General features: G+C 40.8%; 2 protein-coding genes and 1 gene segment (V, D, J or C); 1 reads left to right on the top strand and 2 right to left on the bottom strand.

Annotated features, from left to right (window-relative positions):
* Nucleotides 1–20,082, bottom strand: part of LOC149304136 (T cell receptor alpha chain MC.7.G5-like) — a 134,543-nt gene extending 114,461 nt beyond the window's left edge. The window contains exons 1-2 of the mRNA XM_089479683.1: nucleotides 19,924–20,082; nucleotides 18,813–19,100 (exon numbers count right to left, since the gene is read on the bottom strand). Coding sequence (XP_089335809.1) covers nucleotides 18,813–19,100; nucleotides 19,924–19,975 — 340 coding nt within the window. The 5' untranslated portion in view covers nucleotides 19,976–20,082. The remainder of the gene's footprint in view (nucleotides 1–18,812; nucleotides 19,101–19,923) is intronic.
* LOC149304137 (vomeronasal type-2 receptor 26-like) lies at nucleotides 7,119–11,527 on the top strand. The gene is made up of 3 exons (XM_089480655.1): nucleotides 7,119–7,262; nucleotides 9,804–9,930; nucleotides 10,617–11,527. The coding sequence occupies exons 1-3, from the start codon at nucleotides 7,119–7,121 to the stop codon at nucleotides 11,525–11,527; spliced, it is 1,182 nt and encodes a 393-aa protein (XP_089336781.1).
* Nucleotides 20,083–22,647: 2,565 nt separating the features above from the next.
* On the bottom strand, nucleotides 22,648–22,971 carry LOC149304135 (T cell receptor alpha variable 2-like). The segment is given in 1 exon segment: nucleotides 22,648–22,971. A coding segment is annotated over 1 exon segment (324 nt).
* Nucleotides 22,972–23,956: the final 985 nt, after the last annotated feature.

The raw sequence follows: 23,956 nt of genomic DNA, 5'->3' as shown, positions 1-23,956 counted from the left end.
CCTCCTTAACACACTGTGCATCACTCAAAGCACAGAAGTACACTGCAGCATCTCCCACGGTGACATGATCAAACTTCAGCGTAGTAGAACCTTTGTCCTTAGCAAAATGCACAGTGCTCTTTGGACTGGTACTTTCGGCACTGTATCCTGGGTATGCACCAGCTATGTACTGAGGTCTTTGGCCAGGGAACTGCAAGTACCACTGAACCATCTCCGTTGTTACAGAAGAGAGACTGCAAGTAAGGCTGAATTGTGTTTCATCAAGTACTATAACTGATCCTGGCTGCTCAATCTTCACAGCATTTCCCAGAAAACCTACAATGTAATACAAAACAAAGAAATTTTTTAAAACTGTATACATGTGATCTGCCAGATTGGATATAGATAGATAGACAGATAGCCCTAGAGGTAAGAACAATGTTTTATTAATTCAGGATGTCTCCTGGCCATGACTGTACTCTATAAACATGAGCTATTGGGGGTGATCTCAGGAGCTGAAGTTAGTCACAGAAATATTCATTTGTTAAACAAAAAATCATTATGCTAGTCCCTACATTCTTTGTGTAACAGCATTATATAAAATCGTGGAAGACCCAGTGCTGTAATGGCCAAATTACAAATGACTCCTTTGTTTTTGCTTTGTCCCTTATTTGCTTCCTCACATCTTATGCAAAGACTATTGGCAATTAAATTTATATATTGTAAATATTATATATTGTAAATATGTACACATTATCATAATTACTAATATGTCTCCTTATTACCTTATTGTGCAAAATGGAATGCATAGTAGTTGTTTCTGCAGTCCTAGTGGAGGGAAGCCATTGACAAAAAGTTGGACACCATCCAGGAATGCACAACTACACAGTTGGAATCCTGTTAGTTAGTCCCAGTTAAAGTAAGATGTATTGATTCAGATAATAGATTGATAGGTACAGTTGAGGGGGATAGCCCCCTTTGCTAACGCTAACAATGCTTTCCATTTGGAAAGCTCACTGTTCAATACAGCCTTCTGCAGGGAACATAATGACAGAAGATGCAATGTTTGGAAGCAAAGCAAGTGAACCAAGAGACCATTCCAGAAATACATTGATGCTCTTAGCATCTTCTAATAATTCTGGAGGAGAACTGTTGTAGAAAAAAAATAGGATTGTAAATGAAAACACCTATAAATGCAGATGCTAAGAAATAGAGCTAATATGTATCTATGGACAAATTACGTATGAAAACACAAGAGCGGTATATTGAGGGGAAAACAAAGCATTAGTTACCCTTTAAGACTCCAGTTCCCAGAGTGACCAGTATTAACTGAATGATTCTGGGATTTTAGTCTAATGATGTAAGTTTTACAGGATATCACTTACCTAAGACTGACAAAGTGAACACAACCAGAAGAGCCATTTTTTTCTGAATCAAGGAAGGAAAGTGTCGGGGGGGGGGGGGGGGGACCAGTCCTGTATTTTCTGCAGCACAGCCTACTGTATAAGGGGAAGAAAAAGACTTGATGAAACGCAGCTGATTCTTCCTTTTCTGAAGAAATTATAAACAAGTGGGGAGAAAAAAGATGTAATGGAGGAGGTTGTAAGCTGAAGGATGTAGGCTAAAGAATGTGGTCTGCAGCCAGTGGCATGTTAGTGTGCACAGTTTTAAAAAGCCATAAGTACGTAACTTCCCCACCTCCCCAGGCTCTCGGTGCATTGCTGAATATCTCCGCCTGGTGGCTAAAGGTTCTATGGCAGCATCAGATACAAGGGAATAGGTAAAGTAGGGATGCACAACTCTCAAGACCTGATGTATGGCACACTTTTCCTGGTCACTGTCAAATTCCTCACACACACCATCAGTGGCAAGAGATGGGATCACTCGTCTTCTTTTCTTCCCCTTTACTCCAGCAACTGAAAGTAATGAACTCCACCAGAGAAGAGGATAGGGACATAAGCCCATGAGTCCCATTCTTCCAGCAATCATATCAGTTTTATTAAAATGCAGACATACCACTTTCAGAGCAGTCATTCATTTCAGTCAAAAAAAACTGGGGCTGCTGCCCCGATCACACTCCCTGACTCTCCACCTTAACACCTCCTCCGTGATCTGTGCCCTACTCAGCATGCCTTTCGGTTATTTTATTTTTAATTTTTATTTCCAGCACACACACACTTTTTTCATACAATTCCAGAGCAATCCCACTGTGAGTTAAGTTTTGAAAAGAAAAGAAATAGAAAATAAGGGGAATCAAGTTGCTTGGGAATAGTGAGAAGGAGAGGGAAGAGGAAGAGACACTGACACCATGAGACTGACAATTGCAAAACTGCCCCAGCTGCAACATTTTGTATCTGGGGACTTGCGCAATTGTAAGGGCATTGACAGGTTTTCCCTGTCGAGCCATAAAAGCTGTGGGTCAGGGCCACAGCAGCTATGGTTTCCTTCTAGTATGTGCTGGCCAAAATGACAGAATTTAAGGATGAGGATCCAGATACATAGATAGACATGTTAAAGACTATCAGGTCACCTAAATTTTCTTCTGATAATTTTGAAATGTTAGACATTAAGGGATACATCACTGTGGATCCTAACTGCATCTTTTTCATCATGGTGAAAGAGAGTATCCCTGTTTTTATTTCTTTAATGACATGGCACAGCCAATGGTCCATTCCTTTGCCCAAGTCAAAGTGCTTCAGACATATGGGACATATAGGGATATGGATATAGAGATCTGGATATGTACTTGACACGAACATGATAATGACTACAAAAATGCCTCCTCATCTGCCTATTTTCCTCCAAATTTTAATCAAATGGTTTTATTGTTCTACTGTTTTTATATTATGTTTGTTTAATCCTGTTTTAGCATTGGGATCGGGGGGTGGGCATAGGGATTGGTTGGTTTGTTTTTTCTTTTCTTTCATTTGGATTTTATTGTAAACTTGATGCATTTTACTGTTGTAACCCTCCCGGATTCTCCATGATAGGGCAGGCTAGAAATAAATCTATTATTGTTGTTGTTGTTGTTGTTGTTGTTGTTAGAAGCTTAGGCCCAGTTTATCCCTGTCTCCCCATATGAGCCTGCCCAACGCCCTATTTGCATGGGACAAATAAAATCCTCCCCCCCCCCCCAAACACATACACTGCTCAAAGCCTCAGTGCTGATGCAAATAGTCCAGGCCTGTTCAGCATCAAACCCAAGGTATACTCCCCCCAATAATGAATTCTTAAAAGTCACCTTTTGCTCCAGATCTTCCCGTGTGATGATGTACCGGAAATTTTAATCAAAAATTGACCAAAAAGAACTGGATAGAGTTATCCATGGAAGAATAGAGAATCATTCTAGCACTTTTGCCAATGTGACCCATCAGCTCCTTGCTGCAATAGGCCTCAACATCTCCAGTCCATGCCTATGCTGATGGAGCCATTCTAAGCTATTTTGATGATTGGCGATGGGAATATCAGTCACTTTACAGAGCAGTCTCACATTTCCAGCCCCATATTATACTAAGTGAACATCAGAGAAGACTTGTTGACAGCAACAGAATGGAAAAGGACACTCCTGACTCAATATATTGACCACATCAAAATTTTAGATTGATCTACCCATACCAAATATACCTGTATCTTTAGCTAGCAATACAAAAAGTGTTAATTTCACAGTAGCAATGAAAGAATGTGTTAATTAAAAGGAAAAATGTTAGGTTTTGGATGTGGAGAGAAAATTATGATCTTCCATTGGAGGGATTTGCTTTTGTAGAGATGCCTTCAACATTCCCACAGTCTGATTGGATGAATTTCTAATTCAGTTTCTAATTAAATAAAAATGAATGTCTAATTAAATTTCTTCTTGAGCTAAATGTCAATTATCCATGATCAGATAAAGAATATATCTCTGACCAGCCATTTATATGTATCTTACTGGTAGAAGTAAGACTTGAATTCATTCAGTACTGGAGAAAACTGAAGGGTCTAAAATTCCAGAAATGGTTTGAAAGGGTCTGTAGGGTAGCGCTCGGTGTAAAATGAGCATTCAACACAAAAACATTAACAAATGAAAAACTCAAGGAAAGCGTCACAAAGATATTGCATCCTTTTATTATTTTGCATATGAGAAATATCTCCACATAAACCAGCCAAACAAATAATGGACTTCTGCTTGTCTCCACTCTAAAGAAATATCAAAACCAAAACTTCACTGATGACCCATGACTTGTAATTGATTTTAAGGAACCCTAACTCATCATCAAATCAGACTCCTTCATATTTGGTGGAGGAAAGATAATTAAAGAGCTATACAGACACACTGTCCGAACACTATACGCTGTGACTACGCCCCCATCGCACCATGGTGCTGCTCACCCTTCTAGATGGCATGCAGCATCATGGTGCAACCCCAGCACTGCATCTAGATGATGCAGTGCCAAAAGGGCATCACAAAGCTGCGCCGCCGCAGGTATGCCACTCTTTAGAGGACACAAAAAGGAGCCCCTTTTTGAGGTTTCTTTTTGCTCCCTCCAGGGACCGGATCAGTGATACTGCATGCAGTTGCCACAGCACCAATCCGGCACAAAAACAGGTGGCTGCATGCCGCCCATCTGAATTGCCCTTAACTGATCTCTCAACCTACTGTACTTCTTCTCTTTGCTACTTTCACTTCTTTTTACATTGCTCTGTGTTTGGGCAACCTAAATAATTTTATATCTTTAGGGATACTTTCTTGATATTGTTTCAATAACATTGGGGGGGGGGGGGTTGTGGTCCATAGACGAGTGCTGGTCCACAACCCATTGGCTGCCATTTACGTAAAACAGGCCCACCAAAATCAAAGGGAATTTGATTGGTTCTACTGCATCCAAGCCTACATCCAACCCACTGCCAGAGATTCACACTCATGTGTTTTCTTTCATTTTGCTCATTACGGAGAATACTGGAAAGAGTAATTATTTTTTCCTAAAATGACTACAATTACAGCCTTTGAGTAATTATAGCCTGAGGCTATCAGAAATCCAGGACCACAGATGAATTCATCTCAGGTGCTGACTGATCCACTCTGCTTGATCTATAAAGACTATTAGTAAAACAACCTGTTAAGGGACAGCTCTGGAGGCTTTATTGATCAAACAGACATTTAAGAGAAAGACTTGAGCCTCATAAATCAGGGATTATCTCAGTTGGACAGCATTTCATGGTCAATTGGAAGCTCACCTGAAGACTAAGGGCCTTTGTAGTACTATTGAGATTCGACGTTATCTCTCAAAACGGTTTTATGCAGGTGTGACTGGAGCCATGGCTTGCTAATAGTCAGGCAAATGTCATTGATACTGTTCTTTTTGATGCAGCAGCAGGTGGCTCATAATGCCATGAAAAATTGGAACCAAGGAGGTGTCTGGCAGAAGACAATTCCAAAACACATGCACTCCTCTCAAAATAATTTTTTCATTGCTGAATTTTTCTCTCTTTTTCTTACTTTTTTAAATGAGCATTCCTTTGATAGAATTCCAGAGGATTCAACAGAGGTCTAGTAAGTATCTTTCTCATTATACCTAAGCACAGTTTTCATTACCAATGACAGATATACAACTGTGATTCAACCTGCCTGTAGAAATACACAGGGATGGCTTCATTCATTTTATTCTTTGAAAACTAAGCCACAAAAGCCCTAAATGTGGGGTGGGGAACCACTAAGCATCCAAATGTTGTTAGTCTTTAACTCTGATAAACCCAATCCAACATGGCCAAGGTCCAGCATAATGAGAGTTGTAGTTCTTCAGTTTCAGGAATGCTGATGATTTAAAGATTGCATTCCAATTTATTGGAATGTTCTTTATTTTCTCCAACTGTCATATTCAAAAGGAAAAACCAAAAATAGTATCTGTGCATATGGGAAAATGGCTTGTGAAGGAGAAATGCAGGCCAAAATTATTCATCTTATCATGTTAGAGTTCAAAGATCTGTGTGATGTACATAATTATGTATTTTTGTGTTGTGTGCATTAATTCATAAAAATAAGCCTCTTGAAAGATGTGGGGTTTGGAAAGATTATATAAATGTGACATAAAACTGAGTGAATGCTAACCGTGCAAAATCTCATAAGAGTTCAGGAAAATGGATTTTGAAAAATATGTATTGATAATTTAAAACTATTTAGAATATGATGTGTGAGAGGTTACATATTAAAGGATGTCATATTTAGAGTATGTACAAATAAATGGCATTTGTGGTAGGTATGAGTAGCAGCATCAAACTGAATTGAGTGGGTTTCCTTGTAATACAGCGGTTCTCAATCTGTGGGTCGTGACTCCTTTGGGGGTCAAACGATCCTTTCACAGGGGTCGCCTAAGACCATTGGAAAACACATATTTCCAATGGTCTTATGAAGTAGCAACGAAAATAATTTTATGGTTGGGGGACATCACAATATGAGGAACTATATTAAAGGGTCACGGCATTAGGAAGGTTGAGAACCACTGTCCTAGTATGATTTTTTTTAAAGCAAATTGAAACCTACTTGTTGTGTGTTTATTAATATACTGTATATATTCATGTATAAGTCTAGAAGTTTAGGTTAAAAAATTAACCCAAAATAACTGAGTTGACTTATCCATGGATCAATGTAAGTACTGTACTTTGACTCTTATTTTTAAAAAAGGAACCATCCCCTTCTGAAAGGCAAGAGTGTAATTCATCTTGGAAGCACTGGCCTTGCTCTGCTCTCTCATCCATACAGCCTTTAGTATAAGCAAAAACAGTTATGCCTGCTGGAATTGTTCCTAGGCATTGTTTTCCATTGCTTTGTACTTTACATCCTTTGTTACATGCCCCTAAGATTTTCTCTCTACCTACCCATGGATCATATCAAAATCCATCATTTTGGCCCCAAAATCTGCCCTTGACTTATACATGAGGTCAAGTATATATAGTAATTGTTGAAGAAATGCTATTAGGAGTGCTACAGCCCTCAGACCACATGAAAATCTCATTGCAGCCTACAACCTAAATATTATCACCAATACCTTGCCTTCATATTTGCCATGGATGAGATTAACAGAAATACTCACCTACTACCCAACCACACACTGATGCTGCATGTCATGGCAAACAATTTCAATGAAATGGGTACATGTAATGGGACCATGAGTTTGCTTTTCGCAGCACATGGGGATCCCCTCAACTATATCTGCAACAGGAGGCACAACTTCATGGCTGTCATTGGTGGACTTGTTGCTAAGAACTCCAGGCAAATGCCTCACATTTTAAAAGTCTACAAGAAGCCACAGGTATGTTAATTCACCAATATAAATAAGGGCAACTGCCAAGGGGGGAAATTGTTTGTTATCGACTTATCGCTTCTCATTCTGAATCTTAAAATGGGTAAGGCTGAATGTTCCTTTCAATTGACTAATTGATTTTTTGGACAGGGGACATTAGGATAGGTAAATGCCAAATGCCTGTGTACTTTTCTCTTAAACTTCCTGCAACGTCTCCCCTCCAAATTGCCGTTCACTGAGTCAATGTAATCTGTTTGAACTCTGAAGGGGGAGGAAAAAAGATGAAAACTGGGGGGGAGGGGATGTGAAGACCAGAAAAAAATGAATAGGAGAGTCATTTGAGGGAAGTCATTTATCAAATCTTTGAGGGGAGCATAGGCTTCCACAATTTTAACTCCTCCAGAAACAAATTCCTTTCTGCCTATCAGCTCTTGAATGTGTCATACAGTTGTATAAACTTGCCTTTAATAGAAGACTTCTGCCCTTTGCAAAATTTGTTAGACAACCAATTTCATCAACTTCATTTTCTATTTTACCAAACCTTAGAGGGAAGTCATTTAAATAGTGAAACAACCACAGATTTGTGTTCTAAAAACTCTATCGATCCCTATCTTTCTCTCTAGCTCAGTTACAGCTCCTTTGATCCTGCACTGGATGATAAAACTCAATTCCCTTTTGTCTTTCAAATGATCCCAAATGCAAATGCTCAGTTTGTTGGGATTATCGATCTGTTGAAACATTTTGGCTGGACCTGGATTGGCCTCCTTGTTTCAGATGATGACAATGGAGAGATATTGTTAAGGATGCTCAAACCTCAGCTCCTCCAGATCGGTATTTGTTTTGCTTTTAGAGAAACTATTCCAACAATAAAAGAGCACTGGGAAGGATTCAGGGAAGGAAACGTGCAGTTTAATAATAAACTGGAAAAAATAAGTTCAGTCATCTCTTCTAGTGAAGCCAATGTAATTCTCGTTCATGGAGACTCACGCTTTATGGAGGGTGTGCGGATGATTTTATATGTCAATGAGTTTTTTAAAAGAAACCCAACAGAGAGGGTTTGGATCATCACTGCTCAGTGGGATTTCACAACAACAATGATAAAAGAATTGTTCACACCCAAATCCTTCAATGGCACTTTGTCATTTGCACTGCACACACAAGACGTGGAAAAATATTCTCTATTTCTTAGCACACTGTGTCCATATAGGATTGAACTTAAGTTCATCAAATTGTTTTGGGCTTCTGCTTTTATGTGCTCCCTTCCTAGATCTAACTTGACTCTACCATATCCAAAAAATTGTACTGGAGAAGAGAAGCTGAGCAGTCTCTCAGAATCTGTCTTTGAAATGAGAATGTCTGGCCAGAGTTACAGCATTTATAATGCTGTTTATGCCATCGCACATGCTCTCCATGCCATGCTTTCCTTAGGATCCAAGCAGAAACACGAAGAACATGGAATATCCAAAATATCCACCCCTGGCAGGTAGGAAACATCTCTTATCATAATGATCCTTACAAGTCTAAACTGGACAAATAGGGAAAGAGAACTCCAATAATAATAATAATAATAATAATAAGCTTTATTTGTATACCACTTTTCCGCGGACGATCAAAGCAGTTTCCAATATCAGATTAACAATACTTAACCCACCCCAGTGCTTCCCAGGCAGCAAGAATGATGTGTGACCAGTTTTCCACAGCATGAATGAATGCACATTCTCAGCCATTTAGACTAACCCATTTCCCTACAAAGGATGTCAAATCCACTCTCTTTCTTCCCCCTCACCAGCTTCATTCATTCCTGAAACACATCCATTTCAACAATAGCGCTGGAGAGGAAATCTTTTTTTATCAAAATGGCAACTTGGCAACTGTTAATGATCTCATCAACACGGTCACCTTTCCCAACCATTCCTTTTCTAAAGTCCATGTTGGAAGGATGAATCCCCGTGCTTCTGCAGGGCAACAGTTCATTCTTCTTGAATGTTCTATCAAGTGGAATCACAAGTTTAACCAGGTTGGAATGACAATTATTAGCCTGAATGTCCACAAAGATAAACTAGTGATAGGACCTTGGGCATCCATCGCTGATATATGAATGGGGCTGTTGTAGGGAGAAGAATTTGTATTCTCCTACCTTTTAAATGTGCAAATGTTGGGAAATTCTGATCCTAAATGAGTACATTCATTTGAATGAATCTCACCCATCCTGTTTGAAGAAAATCATAATGCTGAATCTAATGAAAAATGGAAAGAGCAGCTAGACAGCAAAGCTGCTGTGAAATCACTTATCTGTAGAATTATTGGATGGTCTTATGGAAACTATTATTCACAACAGTTCTCAGGACCTAGGCATGAGAGGAAGTAGCAAGTGAGATAATTCTAGAGGTAAAGAAAATAGACGGATAACCAAATGTCGGGGGAAATGAAGGATTCCAAGTGTTCAATATGACTATATAATTATGCAAAGTGATGGGATTCAGCGTAATTGAGATAAGGTGAAATTAGATGGTCTCCACCCTAAGACCTTTCCCTTGTGTTTTTTGCTAGAAGACTCCCCGTTCCAGATGTGTTGAGGGTTGTCATCCAGGACAAAGCAAGACAATTCATGAAGGGAAAGAGATTTGTTGGTATGACTGTCTACAGTGCTCTGAAGGAATGGTTTCAAACCAAACCGGTAAATTAAATTGTATTGTCATGTGTGGGAGACATCCCACATTTTGATAAAGTAAAACATTCACAAGTTTATTTCATATAAAACAACAATTCCTGGGAAACTATGTTTCCCAGGAATTTAGGAGATGCAGGCTTAGGTCTTCCAAAGACAAATAAAACTCAGTGGTTGACCATGGGCCACATATGCTTTCTCTCTCACCCCCAATCTCTCTCTGCTTGACCTAACTCACAGAATTGTGGGGATAAAATCAAGAAAGAGAAGAGCCATACATACCACCTGGCATGCATTTTAATTGGGCAAGTCTCAGTCAATTTGAATTATTCCACTGGGTGGCAGGAGAGGAAGGAGAGAGGGAGGAATTCCATTATAATGGTAAACACAGGCCACACTATCTTGTTAGACACTGAGTATTTGTACACCAACAAAAGATCCATTATAGTTTCAAATCATAAAAGTATATCTATGCATGTGTATTTCACGTGTAGCTGATATTGCACATAAGCATACACAGCAGAAATAGGATCACCTAGATAATTTGACATTCCACATTTTAATTGTACTAGTCTCAGTTTAGACAATTTGAATTACTCAACTGGGCAGCAAGGAGGGAGGGAGGTAGAGGGAATTCCATTGTAAAGATAAAGCTTTAACAATGTAATATAGCTTCCCTTCTTCTCTTCTTCCAGATGCAGATAAATGCATGAAATGTCCACAGGACCAGCAGCCTAACAAGAACCAGGATCAATGTATCCCCAAAGTTGTGATATACTTGTCATTTGAAGAGCCTTTGGGAATTGTTTTAGTTTCTTTTATTCTCCTCTTTTCTCTGACTACTCTTGTGGTATTGGGGAGTTTCATTCAGCACAGGCATACTCCTATCATCAAGGCCAATAACTGGAATACCACGTGTATCCTGCTTTTCTCTTTGCTGCTTTGCTTTCTTTGCTCTTTTTTCTTCATCGGCCAACCTGGAGTGGTCTCTTGCATTCTCCGACAAACACTCTTTGCTATTATTTTCTCTATTGCTATTTCTTCAGTGTTGGCTAAAAGTCTCACAGTGCTTCTGGCCTTTATGGCCACCAAACCAGGAAACTGGGTGAGGAAATGGGTAGGAAAACCCTTGGCTATCACAATCATCATTTTTTCATCTCTTCTTCAGGTGGTAATTTGTGTGGTGTGGCTGTCCATCTGTCCTCCATTCCCTAATTTGGACATGTATTCCCAGGTGGGTCATATATTGCAATGCAATAAATGCTCAGATGTGATGTTCTACATTGCCATTGGGTACCTGGGACTTTTGGCCTTCATCAGCTTTACTGTCGCTTTCTTTGCCAGGAAGTTGCCCAATGATTTTAACGAAGCCAAACTAATCACTTTTAGCATGTTAGTGTTTTGCAGTGTGTGGGTGTCCTTTGTCCCCACCTACTTGAGTACCAAAGGGAAATACATGGTGGCAGTGGAGATCTTCTCCATCTTGGCCTCTAGTTCTGGACTGCTGGGCTGCATTTTTCTCCCTAGATTATACATTATTTTAGTCAGGCCTGAGCTAAACACCAGAGACCAGCTAGTAAGGAAAATTAATGCAAGTATTCACTGACATCTTCCTTGTGTGATTGCGTAGATACTAATACAAGTCTGTGGAAGAAGTCATATTAATATGTATATTTCAACTGCATTTTGCATTGTTATCACATCTTTATTCTTGTTGTTGTTTACTGCCCTAGAGTCAACCTCAGTTCATGGGGACCCTGTGGATGAGACTTCCCCAAGGTGTGGTACAGACCACCCTTTTGGGGCAGCCTGAACCTGCCCCTTTCCACAGAGGATTGGGGGCAGGGCAGCCATACCGGCAGCCCCTGTGACCCCAATCCAGTGCTTTTCCAGGCCACGGAGAAGTGGCAAAACAATGCTTCCCCATGGCCTGGAAAAGGGGTATCCTTGGGGCTGCATGCCCCTGAACACCCCAATAGGCACAGCCATGGGAGAAAGTGGCCACCCGGCCCCTTTCTCCCTGGCTTCATCCCCATGACAGTGTAGTTGCCGCAGGAATGAAACGCGCACCCAAAAGGAGCTCTGTTTTGGAGCTCCTTTCTGTGCCGCAGATAGGACACCTCAAGTGCTCTCCAGCGACTCAGTGACATCATGCATGCGCTGGTCCGTGTAGAGGCAGCACGTGCATGATGCCATTATCACGCATTGTGAATGGACAGCACACCTTCAAAATGGCGCTCCGAACTAGGGCTGGGGAGCGTGCAGTTGCTGTGCACTCCCCAGCCCTAGTTTTGGCCTTAGGACGGTGCTTCTGCGCTGTCTGTATCGGGCCCAAGACTCCCTGTCCTCCAGTGCTCTGCTCAAGTCCTGCAGTCTCATGCCTATGTGCTCTCTTAGTCTAGCCATTTAGTTTGAGGTCTTCCTCGCTTTCTCCTACTCTTTACCTTTCCAAGCATTATCTCATGATGTGACCAAGGTACAACAATCTCAATTTAATCGTCTTGGCTTCTAGAGGTATTTCAGGCTTGATCTGTTCAAGGGACCCTGCCTCTTTGTAAATCACAGAATTTTTCTCTCTCATTTTTAAGAGTGAAAAGAAATAAAATGAACCAATGACAATTATCAGCGATGTCATTAAAGGTTTTGAATGGTGAAGTCTAACTGCAGAATTTCAAAATAAACAAGGAGTGTGTTAATCACCAAATATCACTCACTTCCTGTTATAATTGGACTGGGAATAAGGTGAAAGTATGCAGACTGTAGAATCATCACTTTGTGTTGAAAAATGCTTCTCCTTTCCTGTAATTTTTGATCAGCCTGATGCCAATTTGAATAAGACTCCCTCGCAGTTAGTTTTATGTTCTTCTTTGTTTTGTGTTTGTTATGCCTTTAAGTCACCTCCAGCTTATGGTGATCCTGTCATAGGATTTGTGTGGGGAAATATTATTAGAACAGAAGCTTTTCCACTTAGGCTGAGAGACTATGGGGCTCAGTAGACCGCCATTAAGAGGTGATGCCATGATACCCCTGGAAGCCATGGGTTGAGGACACAGCAACCGCATGCCATGCCACACCTCCAGCCCAGTGCAAAAAGAAGTTGCAAAAAGTGTCTTCTTTTTGCACCAAGGAAACAGCACCTTTCCACGACTCTTTGGTACAGAGTTCAGGTACACAAGCCAACAAGGAGTAAACAGAGTACAGTGAGCCATTCTGTGGGATTAAATCCAGGCCATCCACCTCAGTGTCCCTTGTAATATTAATTGGTATTAAATGTGAGGGATGATGGGGGAGACAAATCATAGGGTAAGACAAATATGTTGTAAAAATTGTGCATGCATTTCTATGCAAAATACCCACACAGAGAGACCAACTCTTATAAATAAATATGGAACAAGGATAGGAAGAAAGTACAGGTGACCATTAGAGATATGTACTTAAAATTAAGACTTTTTCACATCCCTGATCAGGAGATCATAGAATCATAGATCTGAAAGATACCCCAAAGGTCATTCAGTCCAGCTCCCTACCATGCAGGAAGATACAACCAAAGCATCTCCAATAGATGGCCATCCAACCTCTGTTTAAAAACCTCCAAAGAAGAAGATGCCACCACTCTCTGAGGCAGCATATTCCACTGTCAAACAGTCTTATTGCCAGGAAGATTAATCACAGATCTCCAATGTGAAATTTAGATGTCCACAATAAAGGCATCAACTGTTAAGACTGGCTTTAGGATTATTCTAGCTCTTCGTAACACAATAGTGGGTAAAGTCAAGAACGGTCTTAGGTTTTGGCTGTGTGCCTCTTGCTTCCTGCCCCACTGTGCCTCCACTGCACAAAAGTAAGTTCCTGAGTCTTGAAGCTGAGAGCTAGAGAGATGCAGGAGACTTTGCTTTCCTTTCTCCAGATACTCTGCTGTGAAGTTCTTTTCAGTCACATTCTTTCCAGTAGTAATAGAAAGCAAGAGGGATGGTGCCTTTCCGGGCAACTGTTGGTACCAAAAGTAGGTCCGAAACTCGCTGGAGTAGGCACAAGAAATGGTGAACAGGTCCCCTTCCCGGACCTCTTTAAATGCAGGTGTCTGAGTCACTTGGGATTGAGAGTGTCCAACTGCAAGATAGAAAAGTAAATTAAGGGTTTTCTTCTTGTTAGTCAGTTCCCATCCAGTGACCTTTGCATTTTGTACAAGGAAAGCTTTAGAGGCAAGATGTACATGAAGGAAATGTGTCCCTTTTTCCTTCTTCTTTTAGATTGCAAAACTTCTTTGTGCCTGAGAAGAGACACTCATGTTTTTGCTGATATAAAGTAACCCTGAGCATTTTTCCCTGAGACATGTTTTTTTCTGTATGTTTTCTGTAAATAAACAATTTAATAAAATTATATCTGCCCAATAGTTCTACTACAGTGAGTTTAGCCCATGTCAAATTTATACATTATTTATTTATATTGTTGCACTTCTATCCTGCCATTCTCCCAGAATGGAATCTAGGGCAGCTTACCAAATAATTTAAGAGGTCCAATTAAAACATCAAATTGTAAGTTAAAAGGAATTAGCTAAAACACTAAAATCAAATTTAAGACACAGTTTCCATTATATATGTGTGTATCTCTCACACTGCACACTGCAACTCCAACATATTTTCACTTACACACAAAAAACCAACACATCAGATCTTTATTTCTCCTGTAGTCCAGTCCTCTTAAATCTGGCCCTATCAGATTTTTTCCCATATATAAATCTGTTTGTCTATCATTTATCATTCAACCTTTAAAAAATACCATGTGGATGGAACATGTTGAATGGGCCCAGACTACAGGCCACTGGTTTGGGCAAGGGAGAGGGAGCATAGAATGGATTATGCTGGAAACCATCACAGCTGATTGACTGAAAACCCAGACAGAAACATGATGACCTGCAACAATTTATTGCATATCCCATTTGTTCTTTCCTAATTCTAAGAATGCCCCACTTACACAGCAAAAGCAGTCCAAAGAAGAAAAGAAGCCTCCGCTGAACTAGCCACATTCTTGCACCCATTCTAAAAGATTGTTGTCCTCCTCACAAATGGTGAAACAAAAAGTACAACTGCTCCTTCCCAGTCGCAAAGAATTCTCTATTGTTGCATGCTATTGTATCTTCTCCTGTGCAAACCAGAAGGAGGGGCTTTGTGGTTAACTTAAGAAGATCAGAAATCTCAACTGTTACCGTCAAGTCTTCTTCTAAGAAAGCAACGCTCTGTAGGGCCATCTAGTGAGAGAAAGAGTTATTTTTTTCATTTCTTAGGACCTCTCCAAGGGACTTTATTGCACAAGCAAAGAAAGCAAAAGTGCAGCCAGATAGTATTGCTTTTCTGTGTGCCTTACAACATGATGTTGTAGTGTTTCAGTTCTCTTCCCACAGGAGATGGCTGTAAAAGCAAGTCTTTTTCAGTTAGAAAAAAGACTTGCTTTTTCAACCATTTCTCATGGGAAGAGAACTGAAGCACTACAACATCATGTTGTAAGGCATATAGAAAGGCAATATTATTTGGCTGCACTTTTGCTTTCTTTCCTTGTGCAGGGGATTGAGGACACAGCAACTGCATGCCATGCCAAGTACTATGGCATCATGCAGTAAGTAATGTAGAAAGGGGCTGCGATCTGGCTGAACTTTCACTTTCTTTCCTCGCGTGACAAGCCTCCCGTGACAAGCCTCCAGAATTAATACAGTTTGAAACTACTTTAACTGCCATGGCTCAGGGCTATTGAATTCTGGAATTAGTACTTTTGTGAGATATTTACCTTTTCTGTCAGAGAGCAATGATGCCACGACAAACTACAAATCCCGCGGAGGCACAGGGGATGTGAAAAGTGGCTCACTACCCTCTGCAACCCCTTTACTAATCTATGCTCAGACTATATCCTCCAAACTGCCTCAGATTTACTGACTGGCCTTAGATAAAATACTACTCTTCTAGGGTTGCTGCTGTCAGACCTTTTGTATCAATGTAAAGACAAAATGCAAGAGGCAAAGAGAAAAATCTCATCAGATGAATTTCTTCTATCTCCCTCAAAAAGCAAAGAGTAGCTAATGACCTCTAGTGGAATAAACTAGGCATAACATAGGTGATTTAGGCCCTATACAGACCAGCAGAAAGTGTCAGTCTGTGGGTGAAGTCAGGGTACAGCATCCTGACACTGGATGCCCTAACTCTGTCCCTATGGCGCCATAATGGCATGTGCCAGTCCAGATGCCACACGCCATCATGATGCACCTCCGGCACTGCATCCACATGATGCAGCTCTGAAGGAGCATCATAAAGCTACGCTGCCGCAGCTATTGCACCCCCTGGAGGGCACAAAAAGGAGCTGCTTTTTGTGGCTCCTTTTTGCCCTCTCCAGAGGCTGTATTGGGGCCATGGCATGAGGTTGCCGTGGCCCCAATCCAGCCACGAAAGGGGCAGCTACATGCCGCCCCTTAGGGGCAATCTGTATAGCCCCAAAGATGTTATAATAAATTACATTTTGCAAATGAAATCAAGAACAATTTATCTCAAACATTACAGACATACTTTGGTTAACAAAGCTCCTTACAAGGAAGCTCCTCTTCCTTTTTCTTCTTTTTTTTCCTGAGACCAAGTTTTCTGTCAAAGAAATAATGCCCAGGAATGCATCTCTCTTTTTTTCCCCACTGAGGTATAACTATAGTTGAAAGCCAACATGATGTACTAGTTTGAGTGTTGGACCAGAGCTGCTGCTGTACTGGCGAGAAAAGGTAGTGGGAATGAGGCCACAGTGTCTTGCTGGGTTTTTGCACTAACTGCCAATGCATCTGTGTCATTGTGTCACCAAGGCACAAAAATAGGTAGCAGCATCTGTGAACTGAACCCCTCTGATGTTCAAGTGACTCTGACGCTTCTTTTTATCAAGTTCAGCATGGAAGTTGCCTTTGCTCTCGGGTCCTTCCAATATCAACATCAACAGAAATGTCGGCCCTTCGCCTGGGTACTGTCTGTACCAGTGTAAGCTATTGAAACTGTTCGTATTATAGTTGCAGCCAAAGCTTGCAGTTTCTCCTTCTTTCCCAATCTCCATGGCTTTTGCTTGAGTCACACTATCCTGGCCTCTGGTCCCTGTGTGAGAAAAACATGCAAGTGATTCAGTGCAATGCAAAAAAAAATTCAACAGCTCTGTCTCTTTCATTCTATGCAAACAGTATTTTGTTGTCACTTTAACTGATGATAATAATAATAATAATAATAATAACAACAATAATTATAATATTTATTTTTAGCCTGCCTCTCTCCATGGAGGGAGGTGGGAAACAATAATAGTTTAATATCCACAGATTCTGCATCCACTGATTCAGTCATCCATGGTTTGAAAGTATTTCCAAAATATATAAATTCCAGAAAGCAAACTTTGATATTTTTTTCCATTTTATAGAAGGACCACCATTGTCTGTAATGGGACTTGAGCATCCAAGGAATCTGGGTTCTTGAACTAAAGCCCAGTGACCTGGTGCCTTTAGGCTATTTAGGCTCAATCTTAAAGCAGTAATATAAAATATGAAAATATTCCATACACATACCTTGGGAAAGTACTGACAGCAATATCAAGACCATCCAGTGAGATATTTCCATACTGTTCTTGATTACTTCTGTGAGAGCAACGAATGTTGGTTGATGCTTGTGGGTTTCCTAAGCTGAGAAGATATCACGAATCAGCACCCAGATGCTTCCTTTTGTACCTAGCCTAGCCAATCAGAGGAAATTCCCTTCCCACAAGAAAAAGCAAGAGGAGAAGAGAGAGAGGAAAATAGAACTATAAAAATGGTCAAGCTGCCCTTGTTTAGAAACCAACAGTCATCCTGATGGACTTGAGCAAAGAGAGTAACTGGATCACTTCATCAGCTCTGCCAGAAAAGTGGGAGCTGCAGTTTAGGGAGAGATGTTTAGACTCCTCATCCAGAGGACTCCAGGGCCTCATCAAATGATAGACCTCATTTGTGGAACCATGACAATTATGGTGGAATAATATCTTAAAGGTACCAGATCCCATCTGATCTCAGAAACTAAACAGGGTCACCTTGGGTTAGTACCAGGATGAAAGACTGCCAGTTAATGTGTGTGTATAGGTCTGGGTGTAGGTCTGGGTCTAGGTCTGGATCTGCATGCCTCCAAGTCACCTTTCAACATATGGAGATCCCATGAATTTCATAGGCAAGAAATACTAAGAGGTTGTTTTGTCCAGGATGACCAGACGTTGTCTTTTCCCTGAACATGTCCTACATTTTAACCCTCTGTCCAGGAGGAGCTTCAAAATGACCTCCATTTTGAGGGAGAAGACTGATTTTTTATTGGTGTGTTTTAGCTCTTATTTGGTTGTGTCCCACATTTTTCTTGAATGATCTACATTTAGCAGTACCGTGTTGTCTTTGGCAGTAAGGACATCTGGTCACTCTGGTTTTGCCAGTTTCTTCCTCTGAAACACAGCCTACAGCACCTGTTATTCCTCAGCAGTCTCCCATCCAAGTACTAACCAGGGATGACCATGCTTAACTTCCAAGATCAGACTGGATCCGATGCCTTCAGGTATTTTGATCCTTGAAAATGCTTTATTCTGAATGCAAATGTTTTCCTTTCTTCAGAAAACCCTATGAAATTCATGGGGATGCCACAAGTAGACAGGAAACTTGAAGGTACATACACAAACACACACACACAATAGTGTTGTAATTGTCTGGTATGAACGTGCCCCAGATCTTGCTAAACCTTTGATCTAATTCAGTGGCACTCTTCTTACATTCTTCATTACTTAAGATGGGATCCAGGAGTCCAGGAACCCATAAGAACCCAAGCAGCACAAAAACCTCCAGGTTTATTGACAGATTGGAGGTCTCTTTGTAGCACTGTGGCTCATTGCACAGAAGTAGACAACAGAATCATGAAGCTGAATCTTCTTCAACAGTAAGGATGTGGTTCTTTTTTCTTTCTGCAGACTCATGTCGAAACGGCCAAAAGACTCAGTCTTTGTTGAATACAGAATGGCCATAAAATGGATCTGTCCATCTGGGGTCTGGTTGTACCACTGGAGGTTATTTGGAGTTCCTTGATAGGAGCAGTTGAGTTGGATGTTTTCTCCTTCCTTGGCAAAAGCAAAGGGGTCCTTCTGGGACACTGTCTCTTGGCCTGAAATACCTGAAACGGAATAAAAATGGCAGGATGACTCATGGTCAGAAAGGCAGGTCAACCAAAAGAGAAAAACGCAGGGTTGGGTAGTGGTTAGAGTACTGAATCAGATGAGACAATGTCCATTCTGCACTGAGTCATGGATGGTCCTAAGCTAGTCATTGTCTTATCCTGGCCTAATTTACAAGTTTCTTGTGAGAATAAAGTACAGTCAGCCTTCCATATCCACAGATTCTGCATCCACAGATTCCACCATTCACAGCTTGAAAATATCCTCCTGACAAAAATAAAAATCCAAAAAGAAAAGCTTGATTTTGCCATTTTAAATAAGGGATGCCATTTTACTGTGCCATTGTATTTAGTGGGACTTGGGCATCCATGAATTTTGGTATACATGGAGGGTCCTGGAGCCAAAGCACAGCAGATACCAAGGGCCTACTGTAGAAATGAGGTGGGCCATGGGTGGTACCTTGGTCTCAATGGAAGAAAGGTGAACTATAAGTGTAATTGAGGGGGAAATTAAATCACAAGAGAAAAACTAAATAAGTTGGAGATGCTCTAGCTCAAGATCCTGCTTTGAATAAGGGAATGGATCTGATGGCTCATAGGACTCCTTCCAACTCTATGGTTCTATGATTCAACATATTCTTCCTTGCCTCTGCTTGCTTAGGTTTTATTGAATACCCACACACACACAAACACACCGACAAAGGGACTGAATTCCAGTGACACAGTCAAAAGAGAAGGCCATCCGTCCCTATGAAAAACAATTGGAAAACCATCTCCCTAGACTGCGGCCAACCCAGGATCCAAATGCCTAGAATGAAAATACCTGTGGAGAAGGCCAGAAGGAAAGCAGCAATCATGGTCGCTGGGGATTTCATTTCTTCCTTTGCTGTCACCAGAATGATGATGACAGCACCTCTGTAAGTCTTGTATGTAGCCACGCTGCTATCAACACACCGACCATAGTCTTCTTAGTGGTTTTGGTTTTCCTGTCTTCCAAGGATCAAAAATACATCATACTTTCTTGCCTTCATGAGGCATATGGCATCATCTGTAAAGTGAGGGGTCACAAAGATGGCTTTGAGGAGGCTCTCATAAGTTAGGAAAAGAACAAAGATGAAAAGAATATGCAGCATGATTCATTTCTAAGCAGAGAAAAGGATTTCCCATTACCTAAGGCACCCTCTCCAAAAGAATAACAAAGCATCGTGGGGATCACCTTGAGCTCCTGCGATTGGACTAAGATCCTAGGGACCAGTGTTAAAATCCCCACTCAGACAGAAATCCTTTGGGTGAACTTGGACAAGTCATAGGATTTTATCACACAGGAGAAAAGCTGGGATTAAAAGGGCATTTTCCTGGCAAAATCCTGAGATCATGGCAAGACACATCGCAATTAGAGAGGATTTATCCTGGGAATAACCAGAGAATAACCAGCAACAAATCATTCACAAGGTTTCCCCATGAATGATTTGTTGCTGGTTATTCCCTGATTATTCCTGGGATAGGTCCTCTCTAATCGCAACGTTGTCTGAAAATCTTTGCCGCGATCTTGGAACTTTGCCGGAAAAAAAATACCCTTTTAATCCTGGCTTTTCCCTGCTTTCCCCCCGTATGATAAAGTCCTTAATACTCTCTCAGCTACAGAGGAAGGCAAAGGCAAACCCCTCCTGAGCAAATCTTGCCACGAAAACCCTGTGATAGGTAAGCATTAGTGTTGCCATAAGTCAGAAATGACCTGAAGGCACACAACAGCAATAATAAATATAACAAGCAAATACATAAATGGCTATTTTAGACCTAGAAATGGCTATCCAGTGCAATAATTAAAGCAGATTGAAAAATTTGAAAATCTTCAGCTGGCTCTCTAGCTTCTAGCTCCCTTTGAGAAATTAATAGTCTCTAGTGCCCTCTTGTGGATACAAGCTATCATGACATAGACGTTTATCACACTAGCGAGATCCTGCAAGAAAACAGGAGTTAAGCGCAATATAACGCAAAGATAACCCAGAAATGGCCAAAGTTTATCACATGACATTGCGGTTAATGTGAAATAACACGAAGTTAATCTGCAGTTAAACCAGAGAAAACCAGCAGCTTTTTAAATTCGGAATTTAAAAACCGCATTTAAAAAGCTGATGGTTTTCTCCACTTTAACTGCAGATTAATTTTGTGTTATTTCATTTTAGCAGCATTTCAGTGTGATAAACTTCTTGAATTTGCAAGTTCTGTTTAAATTTGAGTTTAACTTAACTCTCGTTTAATTCCCATCTTCTCACAAGAACTCACTAGTGTGATAGAGGCCATAGTTGGTAATGCTTCCAGAATGGAATACACATTACAGCAGGGACATGGTTGAAATTTGCCATATAATTTTCTGATACTAGATTTTCCCTGTTCCAGATTTCAATGAGATAGCTGGGTTAGCCTATCACAGGCTGCATTTTCGTGATTCTGCATTGCGTCATGCCCCTGGCCTGCCTTTGAAATTTATGGAGGATGATGAAAGAGAGGCAAATAAAAGTGCATTATGCTTTTGGTTGCTCAGAGTTGTCATTCAGCTCAAAGGTTACATAGGATTCTCAACACATGATGACTCCATATCTAGAAAAAAATATGCTGTGTTGCAAAGTCTCTGCTAGGAATGGAAATATTTGCCATTTGGGGTTAGAGAGCGCATACATGCAGTGGCTAACTATTATAATTAAGGAGCATTGACACCAATGACTATAGAGGACAAACTGAATTTTTATTATAGGAACTCATTTGAGATGGGAAAGCTCTCTGAAACCTCACTGCAGAAATAATCTAGTTTGACACCACTTTAACTGCTATGGCTCAGTGCTAAGGAATCCTGGGAATTGTGGTTTGTTATGACACCAGAGCTCTCTGATGGAGAAGGCTAAATGTCTCACAAAACTCCAAATCCTAGAGTTCCATAGCACTGAGCCATGGCAGCTAAAGTAGTGTCAAACTGCATTATTTCTGTGGTGTGGATACAACCTAAGAGGGCTAATCTAGGCTACACTAGAACAGGAAGAATAGGGCTAAGTTAGGAGTTTCTCACAGAAGGCTAAATTAATAAATTAATTGTGTTTGTGTATGTGTGTGTGTTATCAAGTGGCCTTTTTAATTTATATACACAGAGACATAATTTAAAAACCTTCTTAATGGACAAAGGTTTTTCAACTGTCTTGGAGAAGAGAAGAGCAGCCTTCCTTGACTTGTTGCTCTCCGGATACCCAGAATGGCTGAGAAAGATGGGAATTGTAATCCAATACCTCTGGAGTGCATTCTATTAGTGTTGTCAAGAGAAGAGGAGAAAATATATTTTCTCCTGCAGCTACTGCCACATTACAAAATAAATGCAGTTTGACACCACTTTAACTGCCATGGCTCTATGAGATTTGTAGTTTGTTGTGGCACTAGAGCTCTCTGACAGAGAAGGCTAAATGTCTCCACAAAACACAAATCCCAGTATTCCACCGCACTGAGCCATGGCAGTTAAAGGAGTGCCAAACTGCATTAATTCTGCAGCGTAGATGCAGCCTCAGAGTTTATATTCAGGTGCCCTTCTATTTCCTACCACTGTGTCTCTCACAGCACAGTAATAGACTCCAGCGTCTTCTGTGTTCACTTCAATGATAGAAAGCTCTGTTGATGTGTCCCCTTTGTTGATGGTCATCTTGAACTGACCTTTTTCCACAGGTGCAGAGTAACCAGAGATTATGAAGTTAGGAGCTGTATCCTGCTTTTGCTTGTACCAGAAGAGGGCATTATATGCTGAGAAGCCATGGTTACACAGGATCCGAGCCGTCTTTCCCACAGAGACTGAGACCTCCACAGGCTGAGAAATATCCCCATTGAGTTCCATGCCTAGAATAAACCAGCATCCTTCCGTAACTTTGCTTGTTTTATGGCTGCCTATTAATTCATGTTTTCTCCCCATATCATCTTATTCTCTCTTCCTTTCCATTTCTCTCTTTCGTGCAATGGTTCACTCTCCTTGCTAATAATATTAATCTCCCTCCCTTTACTTTCCCTTTACTGTTCAGGTTTACCAAACCGGTAAAGCTTCTACTATGGCTATGGCAGTAAACAGTGTATCTGTCATCTCCAAAGACCAGAGAGTGAGGCACCACCAGAAGGTCAATGGTTAGGATATGAGTTGGCCAGAGCAACTATGAATGCATTAAGATCGTAGAATATATGTCATCAACAAGTAATGGAGGGGTTACCCACACTAAAGAAATCCAGTTATTCCAAATATTTGTTCATCACTGGACCATAAGATGGAAACAGTCTACCTAGTGAATGAGAAAGCAAGAAAGCACAAGGGGGTGGGAGGAACTGTCCACCTATCCTTTCTTATTACTAATAGCTAAGAAATCTGTTGATTAACTTCATCACTTACATAGCAAGAGCAGCCCAAAGAAATGCTTCCATTGTGGTAGCCATGCTGCGTCTGAGACCATCCTCTGGGACACAGATGATCCAATGGGAGTAAATTCCTCCTAAGAAATGGCTCTGAGATGTGCCTGAACTCAGCAAATTCTCCACTTGTGTTGTTCACTCTCACCGGCAAGGTAGAAACACTAAAGTCTTTGTGGGTATCTTTTATCAGAAACCTCAAACGTTGCCTCAACTCAGATCTTCTCAAACGGTGAATGTCAGTTGTCCTCAAGACAGAGAGAGCTTTTTAGTGCCATCAAGTGGAAACAAAGAGGTATTACTTCACAAATGAAAAGGATGATGTTTCCAGCATGTCACATCACAAAATGATTGAATTCCACACAGGCCATCTAGTATAGTCAATAAACACACCAATCCCATCTGATCTTGGTTAGTAGCTGGATGGG

This window comes from Sceloporus occidentalis, unplaced genomic scaffold (assembly GCF_023333645.1).
Source record: "Sceloporus occidentalis isolate IW3139 unplaced genomic scaffold, rSceOcc1.0.p SCAF_14, whole genome shotgun sequence".
Taxonomy (NCBI): Eukaryota; Metazoa; Chordata; class Lepidosauria; order Squamata; family Phrynosomatidae; genus Sceloporus; species Sceloporus occidentalis.
This window is presented reverse-complemented; position numbering and strand designations above follow the sequence as displayed.

Excerpts from the sequence above, each read along its gene's own strand:
- LOC149304137 (XM_089480655.1), top strand. The coding sequence starts at position 7,119 with ATGAGTTTGCTTTTCGCAGCACATGGGGATCCCCTCAACTATATCTGC. Across the intron at positions 7,263-9,803 it reads AAGTCTACAAGAAGCCACAG|AAGACTCCCCGTTCCAGATG; the intron begins GTATGTTAATTC and ends GTTTTTTGCTAG. Across the intron at positions 9,931-10,616 it reads AATGGTTTCAAACCAAACCG|ATGCAGATAAATGCATGAAA; the intron begins GTAAATTAAATT and ends CTCTTCTTCCAG.